Raw genomic sequence first — 21,957 nt, forward strand, 5'->3', positions numbered from 1 at the left:
AAAAGACTGGCTCATTTGGCTCTTTTTAAATATTTATTCAGTTTTAAGAAGACAGCGTCTAAAGAAGCCAGATCCCTCTGCTTAGACAGTGACATCAATATTTCTGGACATACCTTTTATATAAAGCAACCTAGTCTTACATTATTGTAACCCCTAAACGCTCATAAATAACCATTAAAAAGCAATGAGGGCTTCAATGAATGTCCATGCAGAACGGCTTTTCTGTAAAAAAAAAAAAAAAAGAACCCACTCAAGAACATCGTTATCAAGAACGCAAGAATATTTTATAGAAAACACTTGTTTTACAAAAATATTTAAGTCTGAGATACAAAATAGATACAACTACAATAAATATAACACAATAACTAGTTATCACAAGAACATTTTAATAGAAAAAAAAACTTTCTATATTAAAAATATTGAAATTATAACAAATAGATACAGCTAAACAGTCAGATAAATAGATAAAGTTATAACAAGAACACGATTATTTGAATAGGAAAAAAACTTAATGCAAAAAATATATTATAAGAAAAATAGATACAACTAGACAAACAGATAAATAAATAAAATACACAAAAATAGAACAAACAAAATGACGATAGAATAAATTAAATGAACGTCCGTGCAAAGTAGTTTTCCCACAATATTATCATTAATATCACACATTATAAACTATATACAAAACAATTTGAACTATTAGGCAAACAGATAAAACTTGAATAAATAAAAGGCAAATGAATGCTTGCACGCGCACACACCCCATTATGAATGATGTTTTTATATTTCATTTTCACCTGTTGCCAGATACTGCTGACGTTTTCCAGCCCAAAATATGTTCAAAACCCACCAAAATGCACTTGAAATCGCCCAACTGGGCGGGAAAAATCCCAATCTGGCAACACTGTGTAGGCACTGCTGATGGTAGTAACACGTTTGTGCTGAACTGAACACCCAAGAGATTCTTTTCAGCTGGGAAGGGTGTCAAAACAATCCAAATCGAAGTGTTCAGAGCACAGGACGGATGTTGGTGAGGGCTCCCACTTGTCACGAGTGCGCCTGACTTGCTTCACCCACTTCGCATGCAGCTCGGGATCTCTGGGAAACTTGAATAAACTTACCCCATCCTTGTGGGTTTTGGAGCAAAAGCCGGCAACACAACGCGAAGGCATAATAACTATAATAATGTATAATAATGTCTAATAAAAATACTAATAATGATAAACTGAACACCTGTCACATCAACAACAAACTGGTAAGTTAGGAGGAAGGTTCTTTCGCTGACGTCATATAGCTCCTCCTCCTCTTTTGTCTCCTGGGTGCTGCAGCCCTGTCAAATTTGCCCAAATAGCCGCGTTTTTTATCATAACTTGTAAAATAGGCACCTTCATGAATTAATATATGGATCATCAGGAATTACTTTTTATGTTATAAAACATCGCCAAAGATGTCAAAAACATGTCATCAGCACTTTAAAGCACAGAGCGCTGGACAACCACAATGTAAAATGAGCAACGAGCTCACTGCAGTCCACAGCTGGGAGCGCAGGCATCGCCCACGGTGAACCAAGGCCTGGAGGGAACCAACGCCCAAAACTAGGTCCGGAGCTACACCACAACCGGCGGACAAAACACTCAAACATCAAACTACACAAACACACAGGAAAAAAAAAATAGAAAAAGAAATAAAATAAAATAAAAAAAAAGCTCTGGTGAGAAGGGGCAGCCAGAACGCGCAAGACGTACTCTCAACCAGAAACAGAAACGAAAAAATATATATGTATTATATGTTTTATATATTAAATATTATGTTTCACTGCATTCACAATGTGCACACATGCAAAAAGCCCACACTTAAAGAGTAGAAAGGGTGTGATGGAACAATGCTTATTCCTGGTTCCTTTTCAATACACTGATTGACTTCAGTGTTTTGTCTCTAAAACGTCTTTGCTTTGACAGGTTTTCTGGTCTCATGAGGTCCTAGTTTGCTCCAAAACAGTATGAAGTTCTGCACACACTGTTAACTAGGAAATTTATACTTAATGTAGTCTGAGTTAAAATATCCATTATCCTTAACTGCTTATCCTGTTCAGGGTTGCAGGCAAGCTGGAACTTATCCCAGCTGACTATGGGCAAGAGGTAGAGTACACCCTAGACAAATTGCCAGGTCATCACAGGGCTGACACATAGAGACAAACAACCATTCACACCTTTGGTTAATTTAGAGCCACCAATCAGACTAACCTGCAGGCCGTTGGAGAAAACTGGAGCACCTGGAGGAAACCCACACAGACACAAGGAGAATATGTGAACTGAACACAGAAAGGCCCCCCATTGGCCACTGGGCTCGAACCCAGAACCTTCTTGCTGTGAGGCAACAATGCTAACCATGGCACCAAAAATTCAGTAAAAATAGCGTATTAACTTCATAGCATAATCACAGCACAAATCCACTTTCCTGTGTCTATGGCAATGACCCTGTATATAAAATAGCATCGTTTACTTTAATGGCATTTTAGAGGAATTACTAGTGAAGTGAAAAAATCTGACCTGTCAAAACTTGGGGATTTGTTCTGTGCTTTTATAAATGAATCATCTTTAAGTATGCCACTCTCACTAAATTAGTGGAAGTAAACTGATTTAAATAAATTTCATTGGAATATTGCAGAACTATATATAAGTGCTAAGCACTTCCTGGTTCCCGAGTTGTTTGCGACAAGTCTTTTTTTCCACGAGTGTTGGCGTTAATTACGAATCTTTAAAAAAAAAAAATTTCTACAAATAATTTTCCAGCATCCTCTTCATTTTTTGTACTGTCACTTTGCTTTTTGTACTTTCCACTTTTGCTTTCCTTTTTCGGTTTTTTTTCCGCCCTCTTTTTTCAGAAGAATGTCGAGACCAGAAGATTTTTTTTTCTCCTCCTCCTGCGTAAAGACCAAAAGCGGAGGCCATCCACATTGGATCTGCTTTAATATCAACAGATCTTCAATTAAGGTACGTGAATCCTTTCATCATGGCACACCTTCAGCCTGTTCAGTGTGCTGAGTGCAGGATGTTTAGTCATTCTTCCTCCATCGCTAGTGATAGCTTTATTTGTGATAAGTGAAGCTTAGTTAGCTCTCTGATGGAGAAGATTATAGTGCGAGAAGCGCGTGTCCAGGCTTTAGAGCAGGTTAGTGAGTGTGAGAACAGTGTAGTTTCTGTAGGGGAAAGTCTGGATGCCCTAGGTAGAGTTAGTAATCCCCCAACTCCGGCATTAGAGCCCTTACAGTGGGGCAAATAGGTGACGACTCGGCAAGATAAACATAGAGCCAAAGCTACCACTGAGGCTCGCCCACGGGAGCACCACTCCTTTCCGCGACACGTGTTGAACAGGTTTGCTCTCCTTAGTAATGCACCCACTGAGAAACCTGAAAGAGCTCTGGTTATAGGGGACTCTATCATACAGCACATGAAATTAGCTCAGCCTTTAGGGGCATGAGCAGCTTTAGTCAGGTGTATACCGGGAGCCAGGGTGCCAGACATAGCAGGTAAGCTTAAGGTCCAAGGCAAGCACAGGTTCTCAAAGATAGTTATCCATGCAGGAGCTAATGATATATGCCTTTGTCAGTCTGAGGTTACTAAGAGTAACTTTGTAGAGGTGTTTAAATTAGTGAAGGCGATGTCCAATGCTGTAGTATGCTCTGGCCCCATCCCAATGCGGCGTGGCAATGTAGCTTACAGCAGGTTATGGTCGCTGAACTGCTGGTTGTCCAGGTGGTGCTCTGAAAACAGTGTGGGCTTTATAGATAATTGGGCTAATTTTGAGGGCACGGCTGGCCTGTTAGGGCGGGAAAGTGCTGCTCTCATTTCCTGCAGCATAGGTCATAGTCTCAGAACAGGACGAGTTAATTTCTGACAATCCAGAGCCAAGGCCAGGGAGCAGACGAACAGGCTAAACCGACTGTCTGCTAGCTGCACAGAGTCGTCACTCAGGGCCCACTACATCGAGACTGTGTCTGTTCCCCGAGCTCAACAAAAAGGTAGAAATATTCAGAGAGTTTGTTCCAGTAACCTAATCAATATAAAATTAGATCATACTGACTGTACAGCTCCTGCCAGCACCTTTGATCTAAAGGTGGGGCTATTAAATATTAGATCTCTTACATCTAAAGCGCGAATGGTTAATGAACTCATTACTGATCAGGAGTTTAATGTACTTTGTTTAACTGAAACATGGATTAAGCCAAATGAATAGATAGCATTAAATGAAGCTAGTCCTCCTCGATACAGTTATATACACCAGCCTCGTCTAACTGGCAGAGGAGGAGGTGTCACGGTTATTTATAATGATTATCTAACACACAAGCCTGTATATAAATTTAATACATTTGAAGTTCTTCATACAAATATAATGTATGTAACCTCGAAAAATAGGTCTACCCAGTTAATTCCATTACTTATTATTTACAGGCCCCCGGGGCCATATTCTGAGTTTCTTTCTGAATTTGCAGATTTTATCTCAGATCTGGTTATTTCCTTAGACAAAGTTTCAGTTGTCAGAGATTTTAATATTCACTTCGATAACCCAGAAGACCCTTTGAAAACAGCATTTGTGTCCATTTTAGATTCAGTAGGGATTAATCAGAATGTCATAGGACCGACCCACAATGGTGGTCACACCCTCGATCTAATACTAACATTCAGGTTAAACATAGAAAATATAGTCATACTGCCACAGTCTAAAGTTATCTCAGATCATTATCTCATCTCATTCAAAATATGTCTGAGTAATAATATATGCACCTCACCACGCTACTGTATTAAACGTACATTTACGTCAACTACTGCAAAGAACTTTATAAAGCTCTGGGTCACTGTCGGCCCCTGCAGAACTTGATCAGGCAACTGAATGCTTAGAGTCAACATTCCGCCATACTTTAGATAATGTAGCTCCTCGTAAAAGGAAAATGGTCAGACACAAAAAATTAGCACCCTGGTGTAATGATAACACTCACACATTAAAACAGACCACTCGAAAATTGTAACATAAATAGCGTCAAACAAAATTGGTAGTGTTCAAATTAGCGTGGAAGGAGAGCTTCCTGAAGTACAGAAAAGCTCTTAGTGCTGCGAGATCAACATATCTCTCCTCCCTAATAGAAGATAACAAAAATAATCCTAGATTCCTATTTAATACTGTAGCAAAATTAACCAGGAATAAGTCCACTATAGACACATGCACACCTGCAGTATGGAGTAGCAAAAATTTCATGAATTATTTTGAATGAAAAAAATTGAGAATATCCGACAAAAAATTCAAACTACTAATTTAAGGTCAGACAATGTAAGTGACCCTGTAGTTAACAATATAACTATCATTTCATCAATTAGAATGTTTTACTCCCCTAAAATAAACTGAATTACTTTCATTAATCTCGGCATCAAAAGCCTCAACTTGTGTACTAGATCCCTTACCTACACGTCTACTCAAACAGATAATACTTGAAGTAATTGAACCGCTTCTAAAAATAATAAATTCTTCTCTTAGGATTGGCTATGTACCCAAATCCTTTAAACTAGCAGTTATCAAACCCCTGATTAAAAAAACCTGACTTTGATCCTCGTCAGCTGTCCAATTATCGGCCAATATCAAACCTCCCCTTTATCTCCAAGATCCTTGAAAAAAAGCTGTGGCACAGCAGTTATGCTCATATTTACATAGGAATAACATCCATGAAATGCATCAGTCAGGATTTAGACCTCATCATAGCACAGAGACAGCACTGGTTAAAGTAGTAAACGACCTACTGTTGGTGTCTGATCAGGGCTGTGTCTCGCCCCTTGTGTTGCTTGACTTTAGTGCAGCATTTGATACCATTGATCATTCCATTCTTCTGAATAGACTAGAAAATGTTGTGGGAGTTAAGGGAATGGCCCTCTCCTGGCTCAGGACTTATCTAACTGATCGCTATCAGTATGTTGATATAAATGGTGATATTTCTAGACGTAATGAGGTAAAATTCGGTGTTCCACAAGGTTCTGTCTTGGGTCCACTGCTTTTTTCTTATATGTATGTATGTATGTATGTATGTATGTATGTATGTTACCTCTGGGTGATATTATTCGTAAGCATTGTATTAGTTTCCGCCGTTATGCTGATGACACACAGTTGTATGTTTCTGCAAAACCAGATGAGAGACACCAGCTTAATAGAACTGAGGAATGTGTAAAGGACATTAGACACTGGATGATTATTAATTTCCTTCTGCTTAACTCTGACAAGACTGAAGTACTTGTACTCAGCCCACATGCAGCTAGAAGTAAGTTTTCTGATTCCACAGTGACTCTGGCTGGCCTTTCTGTTTCTTCACGTGCAGCAGTAAAAGACCTCGGAGTGATTATTGACCCCAGTCTTTCATTCAAAACTCACATTGATAACATTACCCAGATAGATTTCTTTCATCTCTTTCTTTGCATCATTTCCTCCAAGGAACATGCAGGTGTTGTATTTGACCAGGATTTAATGCAAAAAAAGTGTGAAATTGCAAAGATACAAAATACGAAGAAGTATTCAATAAACAGTAAAATCAACAGTGCACATTAAAGTTACACTATGTAAACAATTAAATGATTAACAGTAGCTAAGCAGTATCACCGACAACTCAAGTAGGCTCCACTATCACTACTGGAACATCTCAAATAGCATCTATAAAATATCACAAACTATGACAAAGTGCAACAAATATACTTGCCAACATTCATATTTAATGTGAAAACTTACTCATATTGCCACTCAAAGGGCTGGAAATGCCTGTGATGACCTGGCGACTTGTCCAGGGTGTACCCCGCCTTTCGCCCGTAGTCAGCTGAGATAGGCTCCAGCTTGCCTGTGACCCTGTAGAAGGATAAAGTGGCTAGAGATGAGATGAGGGCTGGAAATGAGAGGATGGCTTCAGGTTATACAGAAAAACACCTAATGGACTGATTGTCATTCTGCAATCTAGTTGTTTTCCTCTGGCCACCTACTGGCTAAATATATCACCACAATTGCCACTAGCGCCCTCTAGCAGGCTGGATGAGCATAACATAAAACAGTTTCAATACAATGTGAACCTCTAGGATGAGCAATTAATTTGAAGGTGAAATTAGAGTCAGGTGTTTTCAATCAATGGGATGACAAATCAGGTGTGAGTGGGCACCCTGTTTCATTTAAAGAACAGGGATCTATCAAAGTCTGATCTTCACAACACATTTGTGGAAGTGTATCATGGCATGAAAAAAAGGAGATCTCTGAGGACCTCAGAAGTGTTGTTGATGCTCATCAGGCTGCCAAAGTTTACAAAACCATCTCTAAAGATTTTGGACTCCATCAATCCACAGTCAGACAGATTGTGTACAAATGGAAGAAATTCAAGACCATTGTTACCCTCCCCAGGAGTGGTCAACCAACAAAGATCACTCCAAGAGCAAGGCGTGTAATAGTTGGCAAGGTCACAAAGGACCCCAGGGTAACTTCAAAGCAAATGAAGGCCTCTCTCACATTGGCTAATGTTAATGTTCATGAGTCCACCATCAGAAGAAGACTGAACAACAATGGTGTGCATGACAGGGTTGCAAGGAGAAAGCCACTGCTCTCCAAAAAGAACATTACTGCTCATCTATAGTTTGCTAAAGATCATGTGGACAAGCCAGAAGGCTATTGGAAAAAATGTTTTGTGGATGGATGAGACGAAAATAGAACTTTTTGGTTTAAATGAGAAGCGTTATGTTTGGAGAAAGGAAAACACTGCATTCCAACATAAGAACCTTATCCCATCTGTGAAACATGGTGGTGGTAGTATCACGGTGTAACAGTTCCTGACGTGGGTGGAGCACAGAAGCGCAGCAGGAGAGTGTTGATGTTTACACAAACACTTTATTTTAGCTTTTCAGCTTTCTGTCACTCACTCTTTCACTCACACATCCATTGTGGTCAGGGAGAGAGAGCCCCTTTTCTTTGCTCTCTCTCCTTTTATGCTCCCTCCCTGTAACAAACACACAAACACATTAATCAACAGCACGTGGAATGACTTAGTCACTTACCTTCCCCGACCCTGCCTCCATTCACAGACTGCTGCTTGGCCATGCCCCCTCTGCCACATACCCCCACCCCCCCGACTCAGGCTGGGGAGCTGTCTGGCCTGAAGCTGACTCCTCCCCTGATGGGACAGGAAGTCTGCCACCACCATTTGTGCCCCCGGCCTGTGGATCCCCTCAAACTTAAATGGCTGGAGGGCAAGATACCAATGGGTGATCTGCCCATTGGCATCCTTCATGCAGTGGAGCCACTGGAAGGGTGTGTGGTCTGAATAGAGAGTGAAAGGGCGCCCCAGCAGGTAGTATCAGAGGGCAAAGACCACCCACTTGATGGCAAGACACTCATTCTCAATTGTACTGTACCTGCTTTTGCGCATCGACAGTTTCTGGCTGATGTACAGCATGGGGCATTCCTCCCCCTCTACCTCCTGGGACAAAACAGCCCTCAGCCCTCTGTCTGATGCATCACTCTGCCAAATGAAGGGGAGAGAGAAGTCAGGGGAGTGTAAAAGTGGCCTCCACACAGTGCAGCTTTTACCTCAGAGAAGGCCTGTTGGCACTGCTCCATCCACTGGACCAGATCTGGAGCCCCCTTTTTAGTGAGATCGGTTAGCGGGCTGGTGACATCCGAATAATTAGGTAGAAACCTATGATAATAGCCAGCCAGCCCCAAGAACCGTCTCACCTCCTTTTTGGTCCTGGGCCTCAGGCAGGCTGCAATCACTGCAGTCTTGTTAATTTGGGGATGCACCTGCCCATGGCCCAAGTGGAACCCCAGATACAATACTTCCACCTGCCCATTCGCACACTTTTTTGGGTTAGCTGTGAGGCCCACTCGCCTCAGGGACTTTAGAACAGCCCTCGGGTGTTCCAAGTGCCACGGCCAATCATGACTGTTGTCCAGATAGGTGGCTGCGTAGGCAGTGTGAGGGCGAAGGACCCTGTCCATAAGCCGCTGGAACATAGCAGGCACCCCAAAGAACCCAAAAGGGAGTGTGACAAATTGGTGTAAACCAAATGGTGTGGAAAAGGCCGTTTTCTCTTGGGATAGAGGAGTTAAGGGGATCTGCCAATTTCCCTTTGTTAGATCCAGTATCGAATAAAAGCGAGCAGCGCCTAACCGATCAAGCAACTCATCAATGCGAGGCATTGGGTACGCGTCAAATTTAGACACCACGTTGACCTTTCTATAGTCCACACAGAACCGGACCGACCCGTTGGTCTTGGGAACCAGGACCACTGGGCTGCTCCAGTCACTGTGGGACTCCTTGATTATGCCCATTTCGAGCATGGTCTTGAGTTCATCCCGAACCACCTTTTTCTTGTGTTCAGGCAAGCACTAAGGGCGGCTATGCACTACCACCCCCAGGGGCGTTTCAATGTGGTGTTCTTTGAGGTGGCTACGACCAGGAAGGGGCGAGAACACGTCGGAAAATTCCTTTTGCAACTTATCTACCTCCGTGAGTTGGGCCAGTGAGAGGTGGTCTCCACAAGGGACCGGAGTGGTCTGAGATGTTATCTTTTTCACCTCTGGCCCCAGCTCCGCCTTCTCTGGGACTACCGATGCCAACGCCATGGGGACCCCCTCATTCCAGCATTTTAAAAGGTTGAGGTAGTAGATTTGCAGTGCCCCACCCTTATCCGTTCACCTCACCTCATATTTGACGTCCCCAACTCGCCGTGTGACCTCGAAAGGCCCTTGACACTTGCCGACTAATTTAGAACTCAATGTGGGCAATAAGACGAGCACTTTGTCTCCTGGCGTGAACTCTCTAAGGCGCATTCCACTGTCATACAGCCGGCTTTGACATTCCTGTGCTTGCCACAAATTCTCCTGGGTTAGGTGCATGAGGGTGTGGAGTTTTGCATGCAGGTCAAGAACATACTGGATTTCATTTTTACTAGGTGAAGGTCCCTCCTCCCAATTTTCCCATAGCATGTCCAGAATGCCATGCAGCTTACACCCATATAATAATTCAAAGGGAGAAAACCCCGTGGAGGCTTGCGGGACCTCTTGTACTGCGAATAACAGGAGCTCGAGCCACTTATCCCAATTACGTGCATCTTCACCTACAAATTTCCGGATTATGTTCTTGAGTGTTTGGTTAAATCGCTCCACTAAACCATCAGTTTGTGGGTGATAGACACTGGTGCGGATAGATTTAATTCCCAGTAACCCATACAGTTTGCGCAGTGTGCATGACATAAATGAGGTGCCTTGGTCTGTCAGGATTTCTTTCGGAATCCCAACCTGGGAGATAAAGCGGAAGAGCTTCCGCAATACGGTGTGCTGGGATATTGCGGAGAGGCACTGCTTCCGGATATCGCATTGCATAGTCCACTAGAACTAAAATAAAGCTATATCCCCATGCTGACCGATCTAATGGCCCGACGAGATCCAACCCAATTCGCTCAAATGGAGTCTCGATTAGAGGAAGAGGGTGCAATGGCACTTTTGGAGTGGCCATGGGATTTACTAATTGGCATTCACAGCATGCCGCACACCACCGATGGACATCCCCGCGAATCCCTGGCCAATAGAACTGGGCCATTATTCGGGCTAGTGTTTTATCTTCCCTAAGTGTCCAGCCATGGGATTAAAGTGAGCTGTATGGAATACGAGTTCCCTACAGCTCTTTGGGATGAACAACTGGGCTTTCCATTCATGAGTTTGAGTGTCCTGCATCACTCGGTACAATCTATCTTTAATAAAAGAAAAATAGGGGAAAGTCGGTGCCATGCTTGGCTGAAGAGTTTGACCATTGATTACTCTCACTTGGTCAAATGCATGCTGCAGGGTCTCGTCTCATGACTGCTCTGATGGGAAATTCCCAAGGGAATCCCAGAGAGAGGGAGGAGGAGCGGACTGCTCCTCACTCTGACATGGTGTTGACATACACAGCTCTGTGACAGCTTCTCCAGTCAATGCCACACAGGGATCTTCCCATGACCTACTAGTGCAGGACCCACTATGTGTTAAATATTCCATAAGTTTTGTAAACCCTGGCCAATCAGTACCCAAAAATCAATGAGTGGGTGAGATGAGGACTAATCGCCACCTTTACTCTATGCATTTGGCCCCAGAATAGAATACGGATGGACACTAAGGGATACTTGTGAACATCCCCATGCACACACAATACTTTCACCACTTGTGCTCTCCCCAATGCCTCACCTTGTTGGTGAATTGAGGTCTGATTACAACCGGAATCCACCAAAGTGTGATATGTATCCCCTTGAATACTTACCGGTATGCGATATGTTCCAGCCCAATCGTGGGCAGTTTCTGGCACATTGGGGGATCCGGATTACAGCTCCCTCCCTTGCAGGGCTCTGACTCTAGAGATGCTCCAATTCCCCGCCGTGCCAGCACACCAGCCCAGGCTTTCCCTCTGCACTGGTGTTATGGGTGTCATTCACCTGAGCGGGAGACAACACAGACATGGAAGAGGGAGATGGGAGGACACCACAGGTGTGATGGGCTGGCTGGGGAGGAGCCAGCCACTGCCTCCATGGCAGGGGAACGGGATGGGGAGGGGAATGAGAAACAGGGGGGAAAGAGAGAGAGAGAGAGAAGTGAAGGGAGACACCTCATCTGCCTGCCGTTGGAGCTGCATCTAGATGGTCCTCTGCCAGCTTGATAGCTCATTCCAGCGACGCTGGGCAATGACACTGGACCCATTCCACCATTCCTTCCGGAAGTAGAGAGATAAACTGTTCCAGTGCCACCAGATCGATGATCTCAATGGCATCACAGTCTTCTGCCCTCAGCCACCACCGGCAGGCATCCCAGAGTTGCTGGCCGAATGCAAACGGCCAGCCGACCTCCTCCAATGCCAGCATCCGGAAGTGCTGGCGATGTTGCTCCGGGGAGCGGCCAAGCCGCTGCAGGATGGTTTTTCTCAGGTCAGCATACACCAGTCGGCTGTCAGCAGGGAGCTGCTATGCTGTGAGCTGGGCCTTGCCAGTCAGGAGCGGGAAGAGGGGCCCCGCGCTCTGCTCCAGCAGCCACCCCCAAGCCTTGGCTGCTTGCTCAAAGAGGGTGAGGAATGCTTCTGGATTGTCCTGTGGTCCCATCTTCATGAGGGTGCAGGCAGCAGTGGCCGACGCCCCTGCTAACACAAGCAGGTGCCGGAACACCTGGCAATCTGCCTGCTGGGCCAGCATCAAGGCTTCAAAGCATTGCTCCTGTTCCTTTCAGAGGGTGATCAGCGCTTGATGCTGGTTCTGCTGGGGGGGTAGCGAGGGCAAGGATGAGCTCTTTGAATGGTGAGGACTCCATGGGGTGGTTCCCTTCTGTGCTCCCGGGTTTTGGCACCACTGTAACAGTTCCTGATGAGGGTGGAGCACAGAAGCACAGCAGGTGAGAGTTGATGTTTACACAAACACTTTTTATTTTAGCTTTTCAGCTTGCTTTCACTCACTCTTTCACTCACCCACTCACACGTGTTGTGGTCAGGGAGAGAGCCCCTTTTCTCTGCTCTCTCTCCTTTTATGCTCCCTCCCTGTAACAAACACGCACACATTAATCAACAGCAGGTGGAATGACTTAGCCACTTACCTTCCCCGATCCCGCCCTCCATTCACAGACTGCTGCTTGGCCACGCCCCTGCTGCTACACAAGGTTTGGGCCTGTTTTGCTGCATCTGAGCCAGGACAGCTTGCCATCATTAATGGAACAATGAATTCTGAATTATACCAATGAATTCTAAAGGAAAATGTCAGGACATCTGTCATTGAACTGAATCTCAAGAGAAGGTGGGTCATGCAGCAAGTCATTCTACCAAAGAATGGTTAAAGAAGAATAAAGTTAATGTTTTGGAATGGCCAAGTCAAAGTCCTGACCTTAATCTAATTGAAATGTTTTGGAAGGACCTGAAGCGAGCAGTTCATGTGAGGAAACCCACCAACATCCCAGAGTTGAAGCTGTTCTGTACGGAGGAACGGGCTAAAATTCCTCCAAGCCAGTGTGGAGGACTGATCAACAGTTACCAGAAACATTTAGTTGCAGTTATTGCATCACAAAGGGGTCACACCAGATACTGAAAGCAAAGGTTCACATACTTTTGCCACTCACAGATATGTAATATTGGATCATTTTCCTCAATAAATAAATGACCAAGTAAAATATTTTTGTCTCATTTGTTTAACTGGGTTCTCTTTATCTACTTTTAGAACTTGTGTGGAAATCTGATGATGTTTTAGGTCATATTTATTCAGAAATATAGAAAATTCTAAAGGGTTCACAAAGTTTCAAGCACCACTGTATATAGTGCCTTTCACCAACCAAAGGATGCTTTACACCATAGTATCATGACAGAAAAAGAAGCAAATCAACCAAAAGAAAAACATGACAGATCGGAGACACAGAAAACAAAAGGACAATTTACATGAGCATAAAAATAACAGATACACACAAAGCATTGAAAAAGATCGAATAGTCGGTGATCAGGAAAGGCCATATCAGGAGGAGGCCTAGCAGAGAGAGAGAAGAGACAAGATTCAAGATGATTTTTGACTTTGGGAAAAGATGTACAATCCCAAGGGATAGAATTCCACAGCTTGGGGGCTGCAACCCTAAATGCTGTAGAACCTATGGTGGACAGTTTAAATTTGGAGATGGACAACAGACCAGAAGAGAAGATCTGAGACTGCAAATGGGATAGTCAGGTTGAAATAATTCCATTAGATATTGAGGAACATGTTCATGGAGTGCTTTAAATGTGAACAAAATTTTATATTGAATGTGATCTAGAACAGGGAGCCAGTGGAGATTCTGGAGGATAGGGATGATGTGTGCCAAGTGTTTCATATGGATGAGGACTCTGGCTACAGAGTTTTGAATATATTGAAGCCAAGCAATGGACTTAGCTGGAAGACCAATGAACAAAGCATGATAACGTAATCGACGATGAGCCCATAACAACATATGAGTGATTCATAGGCCTTTTTTTGCCAGATCTTTGACTTTCATCCCAAAGGTGTAGAGGTTGGTGAACAGTTACTCACCATCAAAAAGGGAAATAGATGAGTGGCTGAGTTTGCCTTAGAGTTCTGTACACTTTCAGCAGGAAGTGGGTGGAATGAACCGGGCCTCAAAGCATTTTTCGATCAAGGACTCAATCCTCGTCCTCATGGAGCAAGCATGCAGGGATGAGCAAGCCACAATGGATCGACTCATCAACTTTTCCATCTGCCTCCATAACCTTCTCTGAAGTTGCCCATCATTTCAGAGTCAAAGTCTACTTTATTGTCAATACTGCAATATGTACAGGACATACAGAAGATTGAAATTGCGTTACTCTCAAACCCATAATGCAGCAATAACATTAAATATTAAATAAACACCAAGTGTAAAATATAGGACTAATACACACTAATCAAAAAGATCATTATGATAAATATAAAAATCCCTGATATTGACATCAGAACAATGAAGTGACATGGGCACCTCACAGATTAAAGTCTGTGGGTATGGCTAGTGCAGTTATAAACAGTAGTGCAAATTGAATGAGCTTATAGACTGCCTAAAGTGATGTGTGCGTAACCAGTCCTTGATGATGGCAAAGTCCAGTATTGATGGGGGGTGTCAGGATCCTGAGTTTGTGTACTGATGGGGAGGGATGCAGGATCCAAAGTTTTTGTGTGCAGGGGGCAAAGACCCCACACCTGAAATCTCTGTCACTGAGGTTATGTCCATGGATGTCCCTCACTCTGAATGTGAGCACAGATGGAAGGAGGGACTGTGTTTTTACTGTGGGGAGGCCACACATCTACACATCACCCTGGAAGATCCAGAATACTGGCAGGATCGGTGAGAGCTCAGAATACCACAACTACTCTCTCTCTGCAATTCCCTCTAAACCTTTTATGGCTGAGTTCCCTGCCCAAACTGATAAGTGCATCATCACTTTTTCTTTGGCTAATCAGACACAAGGTACACCACTACTCTTGCCAGAGCAATTGGGGATTAGGTGCTTTGTTCAAGGGCACTTCAGCCAGTCCTGCTGGTTCAGGGAATCAAACCAGCAACCTTTTGTTCCCAAAGCTGTTTCTCTAACCATTAGGCCATGGCTTCCCCCTAAACCTCCTTCTCACAAGTCATTTAAGGTTGATGTACTGATAAAGCTCTCAGGGTCAGTCCATGTTCTGTCTGCCCTGATAGAGTCAGGAGCTGTGGGAAACTTCATGGACAGTGAGATCACTGAGAGACTGCAGGTGCCAGTGCAGGAGTTCAAACAATGACTGAGCATCAGGGCCATTGATGGTGGGCTCATCTGAAAAGGGCTCATAACTGCATATACTCAACCCCTTACTCCTACAAGTCAATGCCTTGCATCAGGAGAACATCTCCTTCCTCCTCACGAAAACACAGAACCAAGCCATCATCCTGGGGTTCCCCTGGTTATAACAAAATGGTCCTCAGATCTCCTGGCAGGACAGGGAGATTCTGCAATGGCCAATATCCTGCTTGCTACACTGCCTCTTTCTTCTAAAGCTCCACTACCATGGAGAACCCTGAAGTCACCACCAAAACTCAGATCTGAGATTGCTACTAGGTACTTGAGGAGGTCTTCAGCAAGGGCAAGGCCAGTGGGCTCCCTCCTCATCATCCATACAATTGTGTGATTGAGCTTCTTCCTGACACCATCCCTCCTCTCTGCTAAATCTACCCTCTAGCGATTTCTGAGCAAAAGACCATGGAGGATTTTGTGGAGGAGGCTCTTCAGCAAGGATGCATTCATTCCTCCACATTGCCGGCTTCTGCAGGATTCTTTGTGAAAGAGAAAAGAGAGGGTCTGAGACCATGCGTCGTTCACTGCAACCTAAACCAGATTATGGTGAAATATCATTATCCCCTGCCTCTAGCTCCTTCAGCTCTGGAACAACTCCACTCAGCCAAGGTATTCACCCAGCTAGACCTGCATAGTGCCAACAACCTAGTATGTATACATGAGGGTAATGAGTGGAAGATGGCATTTAGCACCTCCTCTGTTCACTATGAGTACTGTGCCATTCCGGATGGGCTATCTTGCACACCAAGTGTGTTCCAATGCCTCACTGATGATGTTCTGAGGGTTATACTCAACAAATTCATCTTAGCTTACATTGACAACATCCTCATATACTCCCTGGACCTAGAAAATCACAAGGCCCACATTAAGGAGGTCCTGGCCAAACTGTTAAGAAACAACATATTTGCAAAAGTAGAAAAAAAATGTGATTTATATGTCTCCCAAATATAGTTACTGGGCTACATTAGTGCCCAGGGAGTTACCATGGACAAAGACAAAGCCTCGGCCATCACATCTTGGCCCATTCCTACCACAGTCAAGGAGCTACAGTACAACGCTTTCTGGGTTTCACAAACTTCTACAGGACGTTAGCCTGGCAAGCCAGACTAAATGTGAATATTTAGTCTGGCCTCGCTCGTAGACATTTCCAAAGGGTGGGGGAGGAACAACCCGCTGTCTTTCAAACTGTCTCTGTGCGTATAGGCCAACGCTCTGACCAATCAGCGCAACAGTGACTGTGACGTAGTCAGAGCAACAGAAAGCAGTGGGGGAGGCCTTGAAATAAATAATTTTTCAAAATGCGTATTAATTAATAAACAGGTTCTAGATATTAAGAAGTTTGGAGTCTGTACCACATACTTAACATACACTCATTTTTTTTCAAGTGTTTTTCAAGGGTTTGCTTAAACTGTTTTTGAGAGTTTTTATTTAGTGGTGTTTGGTGAAATAATTTCCCTTAAATTTAAAATAACAGGAAAATAAGAAACAATCAAAAAGTAATGTTTCAAAGCTGTTTATTAATTCTTCGTACTGCACAAACTAGCCCCATCCTTTTGGCTACGAGCGGAGCCAGCTGGTAGATCAGACTTTTGCCATAGCCGGTCGGCAAAACAGCGAAAACGTCCTTCTTGAAATGGAATGAGCGGAGAGCCTCTTCCTGCTCATGTTTCAACGAAAACTCCAAGTCTAATTCTTCTAAAACTGATTCCAAAGCGGAGTCAAACGAGTGCTGTTCACTAGCCATAGCTATCTTTCCTGTTGTGCTTTCTCCAGCGTCGCGCAGCCTTGTCGTCACTCTTGCAAAAGCCTGCCCAAAGAATCCAAACAAAAACCTTGCGTTGTGATTGGCGGGCACGATTTGATGCCCAGAGTGTTTTGTTTATATGGTGCGAGGCTAGACCCACTCGTAGGCAAAAATATTTTTGGCCGCTAGGCGGGTGGGTCTAGTTTACTAGGCTAACAGGACATTTAAAAGAGGGTTCAGCTCCAGTGCCAACCCACTGCAGTGTTCCAGCTAGCTTTCCAAGAAGGCAGGGTGCCACTGATGATCACGGGCAAGTTTTCATACACCTAGGGCAATTTTGCACACATACAGTAACTATAAACAAAGAATCTATCATGCAAAATTAGCCATAGTGGGCAACAATGCAAGGTAGACTACTTTTGTAAAATAAAGTAAGCAAATCTGAAACTTTCATTCACCAGTTTAATACAATGCTTCATAATAGTATTATAAATACTACATACAGTGTCTTGCAAAAGTATTCACCCCCTTGGTGTTTGTCCTGTTTTGTTGCATTACAAGCTGGAATTAAAATAGATTTTGGGGGCTTAGCACCATTTGATTTACACAACATGTCTACCACTTTAAAGGTGAAAATTGTTGTTTTATTGTGACACTATATATATATATATATATATATATATATATATATATATATATATATATATATATAAACAGAAATCTAGAGTGTGCATAGGTATTCACCCCCTTTCATATGAAACCCCTAAATAAGAGCTGTTCCAAACAATTCACTTCATAAGTCACATATTAAAAAAAAAATATCCCAAACTACAAACCTGACAAGAGAAGGCCGCCCACCAAAACTCTCAGACCAGGCAAGGAGGGCATTAATCAGAGATGCAACAAAGATACCAAAGACAAAACTGAAATAGCTGCAAAGATCCAAAACAGAGATGGGAGTATCTGTGCACAGGAGCACTTTGAGTCATACACTCCACAGAGTAGGGCTTTATGGAAGAGTGGCCAGAAAAAGTCACTGCTTAAGAAAACACATTTGGAGTTTGCCCAACAGCATGTGGCAGACTCTACAAACACATAGAATTCTCTGATCAGATGAGACTAAAATTGATCTTTTTGGCTATCATAGGAAATGTCATGTGTGCCACAAACCCAACACCCTGAGAACACCATCCCTACAGTGAAGCATGGTGATGGCAGCATCATGCTGTGGGGATGTTTTTCATCGGCAAGGACAGGAAAAGTGGTCAGGATTGAAGGAAAGATGGATGGCATGAAATGCAGGGCAATTCTGGAGGAAAACCTGTTTGAGTCAGCCAGAGGTTTGAGACTGCAATGAAGGTTCACGTTCTAACAGGACAATGACCCTAAACATACTGCTAAAACTACACTTGAGTGGTTTAAAGGGAAACATTTAAATGTCTTGGAATAGCCTAATCCAGGAGTTTTCAAAGTGTGGGAGAGTCAGACCCCCCTCAGAGAGCAAATAAACAACAGTGCCCCCTTACAATTTTTGTTGTTGCTATACTTAATATTCCATTCATATTTTTAAAAAATGGGTGTTGTACACATTTTTTTACACATTTTAAACATCTGTGCTTTTTGAAAACATCTTTTTTACACATTTAAAACATATGAGCTTTTTTAAAACCTCTTTTTTACACATTTTAAACATCTGTGCTTTTTTAAAAATTTTTTTTTACAGATTTTAAACATCTGTGCTTTAAAAAAAACCATCTTGTTTTACACATTTTAAACATCTCATAGCATCGTTAGCGAGCACCTCTTGGCAGACAACACACTGTGGCAGTGGAGCATCTTCAGTTCCAGTCCATGAAAATCCAAACTTTAAATAATCGTGGTCAGACTTCCTTCTTTTTTTTGTTTGGCCCAGACTCTGTCTCCTCACTCACTGTAGCTTTAGGTACTAAAAATCAATCCATTTTGTCTCTGGCAAAGGCTAGCTGAAGTTCGCTAAATGTCCGCAATCGTAACTTATTCTGGTTTATTTTTCCTCATGTTGCGCCCCCCCCCCCCCCCCCCCGAAGAACTCTGGTGCCCCCAGGGGAGGCGCGCCCCACACTTTGAAAAGCCCTGGCCTAATCAAAGCCCAGAACTCAATCCAATTGAAAATTTGTGGCATAAATTGAAGATTGCTGTACACCAACGCAACCCATCTAACTTGGAGTTGGAGCAGTTTTGCCTTGAGGAGTGGGCAAAAATCCCAGTGGCCAGATGTGCTAAGCTAATAGAGACACACCCCAAGAGACTTCCAGCTGTAATTGCAGCAAAAGGTGGCTCTAAAAGTGTCAAAAAAAGAAAAAAAAATTCTTCACCTTTAAAGTGGTCGGCATGTTGTGTAAATCAAATGGTGCTAGCCCTCCAAAAATCCATTTTAATTCCAGCTTGTAATGCAAAACAAACACACACACACACACACACACACACACACACACACACACACACAGCAGTAAATCTAAACGTTAGATATTTAGAGTTCGGTTTCTGTACATCAGTAGGCCTAAGGTTATTGGATCTATATTTGGGTCCATGACCTTGTTTTAGGTGGTGATTATTCTAATATTTTCATGCGAATATTTATTGAAACTCACAATCCCAATGCATCATGTTATCAGTGAAGTCCACTGACCAGTTGCCACATTCAAATAATCAGTTGATTTTTGCAAAATTTAAAATACATTAAACTTATTTTAGATGAAAATTCTGAAAGATCACAGCAAGAACATTCTGGGTTCGAACCCCATGGCCAACATGGGCCTTTCTGTGTGGAGTTTGCATGTTCTCCTCGTGTCTGCATGGGTTTCCTCTGGGTGCTCCAGTTTCCTCCACAGTTCAAAGATATGCAGATTAGGTGAAATACCCAGCCACCAGAGTTGCACAAGCCAGTGCATCCTGAGTGCCGGTCCCAAGCCTGGACAGATTGGGGAGGTTTGTGTCAGTGCATTAAAACAAGAAGCTTGGGGGTTAAACTAAAACCAGTTTGTAAATATATATTGCTTAAATTTCTGTGTTCTGTAAAATGGGGAAAAATGCATGATTTTATGCTGATTTTAAATATGATCATTCTGTGCTACTTCTTTTTAGAAAAATATAATTATTTTACATTTGTTTTAAGCCTTTATTGCATTAACAGGTTTAGTTTCATAAAAGATAACTTTGCTAATTCTTCTGTTCATTGTGTTGTGTTTTCAGCTATGGGCTGGGAGTTCACATGAACTGACAATCCAGGAGGAGACCAATAAAGAAACAAGTGTATGTATTTGTTAATATCTTTATCTCACAATGTGCTGAGACTCACAAATGAAGAAAAAAAAAAAATAATCATCATCATCATGTTACTTTGAGTGTTACAAAACCCATTATGAAGTGACTTTCTTTCTAAGGAGCGTGTGCTCATTCGATCCAAGAGGAGATGGGTGCTGTCTACTTTTGAACTGGAGGAGGAAGATCCTGGGCCTTTTCCTAGGACATTTACAACGGTATCACTTTACACACATTGTCCCTCATTTATCAACCTACAGTACCAGTCAAAACTTTGTACACACCTATTCAATGCTTTTTCTTTCATGTCTAAAATGATGGACTGTCATTTCTCTTTACTTAGTTGAGTGGTTCTTGACAAAATATGGATTACTGCAGTTGTGGAATAGGGTCATTTACTGTATTTTTATTATGGAATGTTTGATAAACACATTATGAAGGCAAGAAATTCCACTCATTAACTTTTGATAAGGCACACCTGTTAATTGAAAAGCTTTCCAGGTGACTACTTCATGAAGCTGGTTAAGATAATGCCAATAGTGTGCAAAGCATCATCAAAGTAAATGGTGACTACTTTGAAGAATCTAAAATATGAAACATATTTTTACTGCTTTTTGGTAACACATAATTCCATACATGGTAACGTTTATGGTAATGTTCCTACCTTTTTAAGCGAGCAACTTGTTCTAAATAGCTACGCCAACAAAAGACGCACGTGCTATGCTGATCTTAATCTACGCTGCCCGAAATACAGAAGGGAGACAGAAGGCGGGCGCACTTTTTCTGTTTCTGCTACCCGCCTTTGGAATACTCTCCCTCTCTCTACAAGGCAAATTGAACAGCTTATGCCCTTTAAGGAATCTCTCAGAGAGCGGGCGTTTTCTGAGCAGCGTCTTTTATGTCATTTTGTAATATAATTTTATAATAATTTGTTTCTTATTTATATCTATTAATATGATTATCGTATTGTTTTTATTGTAATTTAGTGTAAATAGTTTTTATAGTTTATATTGTATACATTTATTTTAGGGAGGGCCACAAGTTTATTAGCATTGCTATTTAGTGCTACCCTCATTATAAATAAAGTCTCTCTCTCTCTCTCTCTCTCTCTCTCTCGTTACATATGTAATTTCTTAGGTTTTATGTCTTCAGTTTTATTCTACATTGTTAAAAATAGTCAAAATATAGAAAAAACTATGAAGGAGTAGGTGTGTCCAACTTTTCACTGGTACTGTATATATTAATGGATTTATTCATAAATATTTTACACAAGAAATGTGTTATTCATTAAATACCAATTTCAGAAGGGGGAAAAATTGTATCCTACTTGTCTGATGGATTTTCCCAGACAACCAGACAAAGAAACATACAGCAAGCTCTATCCTTGGACGTCTTCTTCATTTCTGCCTCACATACTGTATCTGCTTCAAATCAAAAATCTAAAATAAATTTATATTCATCAATTTAAACCTAATGTTCACAAGTAGGCTAGGTGCACATTGCTTGTAATATTTATAGGTATGGAATAGTCAAGGTCACAAGTGGGGTACTTACAGTTTTG

At 42.4% G+C, this 21,957-nt stretch overlaps 1 protein-coding gene across 11 annotated transcripts in view; it reads left to right on the forward strand.

The window, feature by feature from the left end:
• LOC132897205 (cadherin-like protein 26) overlaps window positions 1–21,957 on the forward strand; it is a 186,880-nt gene that overhangs the window by 3,278 nt on the left and 161,645 nt on the right. For 10 of the 11 annotated variants that reach the window (XM_060938661.1, XM_060938663.1, XM_060938662.1 and 7 more), the window contains exons 2-3: window positions 20,328–20,387; window positions 20,519–20,614. In XM_060938661.1, the coding sequence (XP_060794644.1) occupies window positions 20,328–20,387; window positions 20,519–20,614 (156 nt within the window). Of the gene's footprint in view, window positions 1–20,327; window positions 20,388–20,518; window positions 20,615–21,957 lie in introns of those variants that run through there. The other variant, XM_060938667.1, reaches the window with a different exon arrangement.

The sequence above is a fragment of the Neoarius graeffei genome, chromosome 13, assembly GCF_027579695.1.
Source record: "Neoarius graeffei isolate fNeoGra1 chromosome 13, fNeoGra1.pri, whole genome shotgun sequence".
Classification (NCBI taxonomy): domain Eukaryota; kingdom Metazoa; phylum Chordata; class Actinopteri; order Siluriformes; family Ariidae; genus Neoarius; species Neoarius graeffei.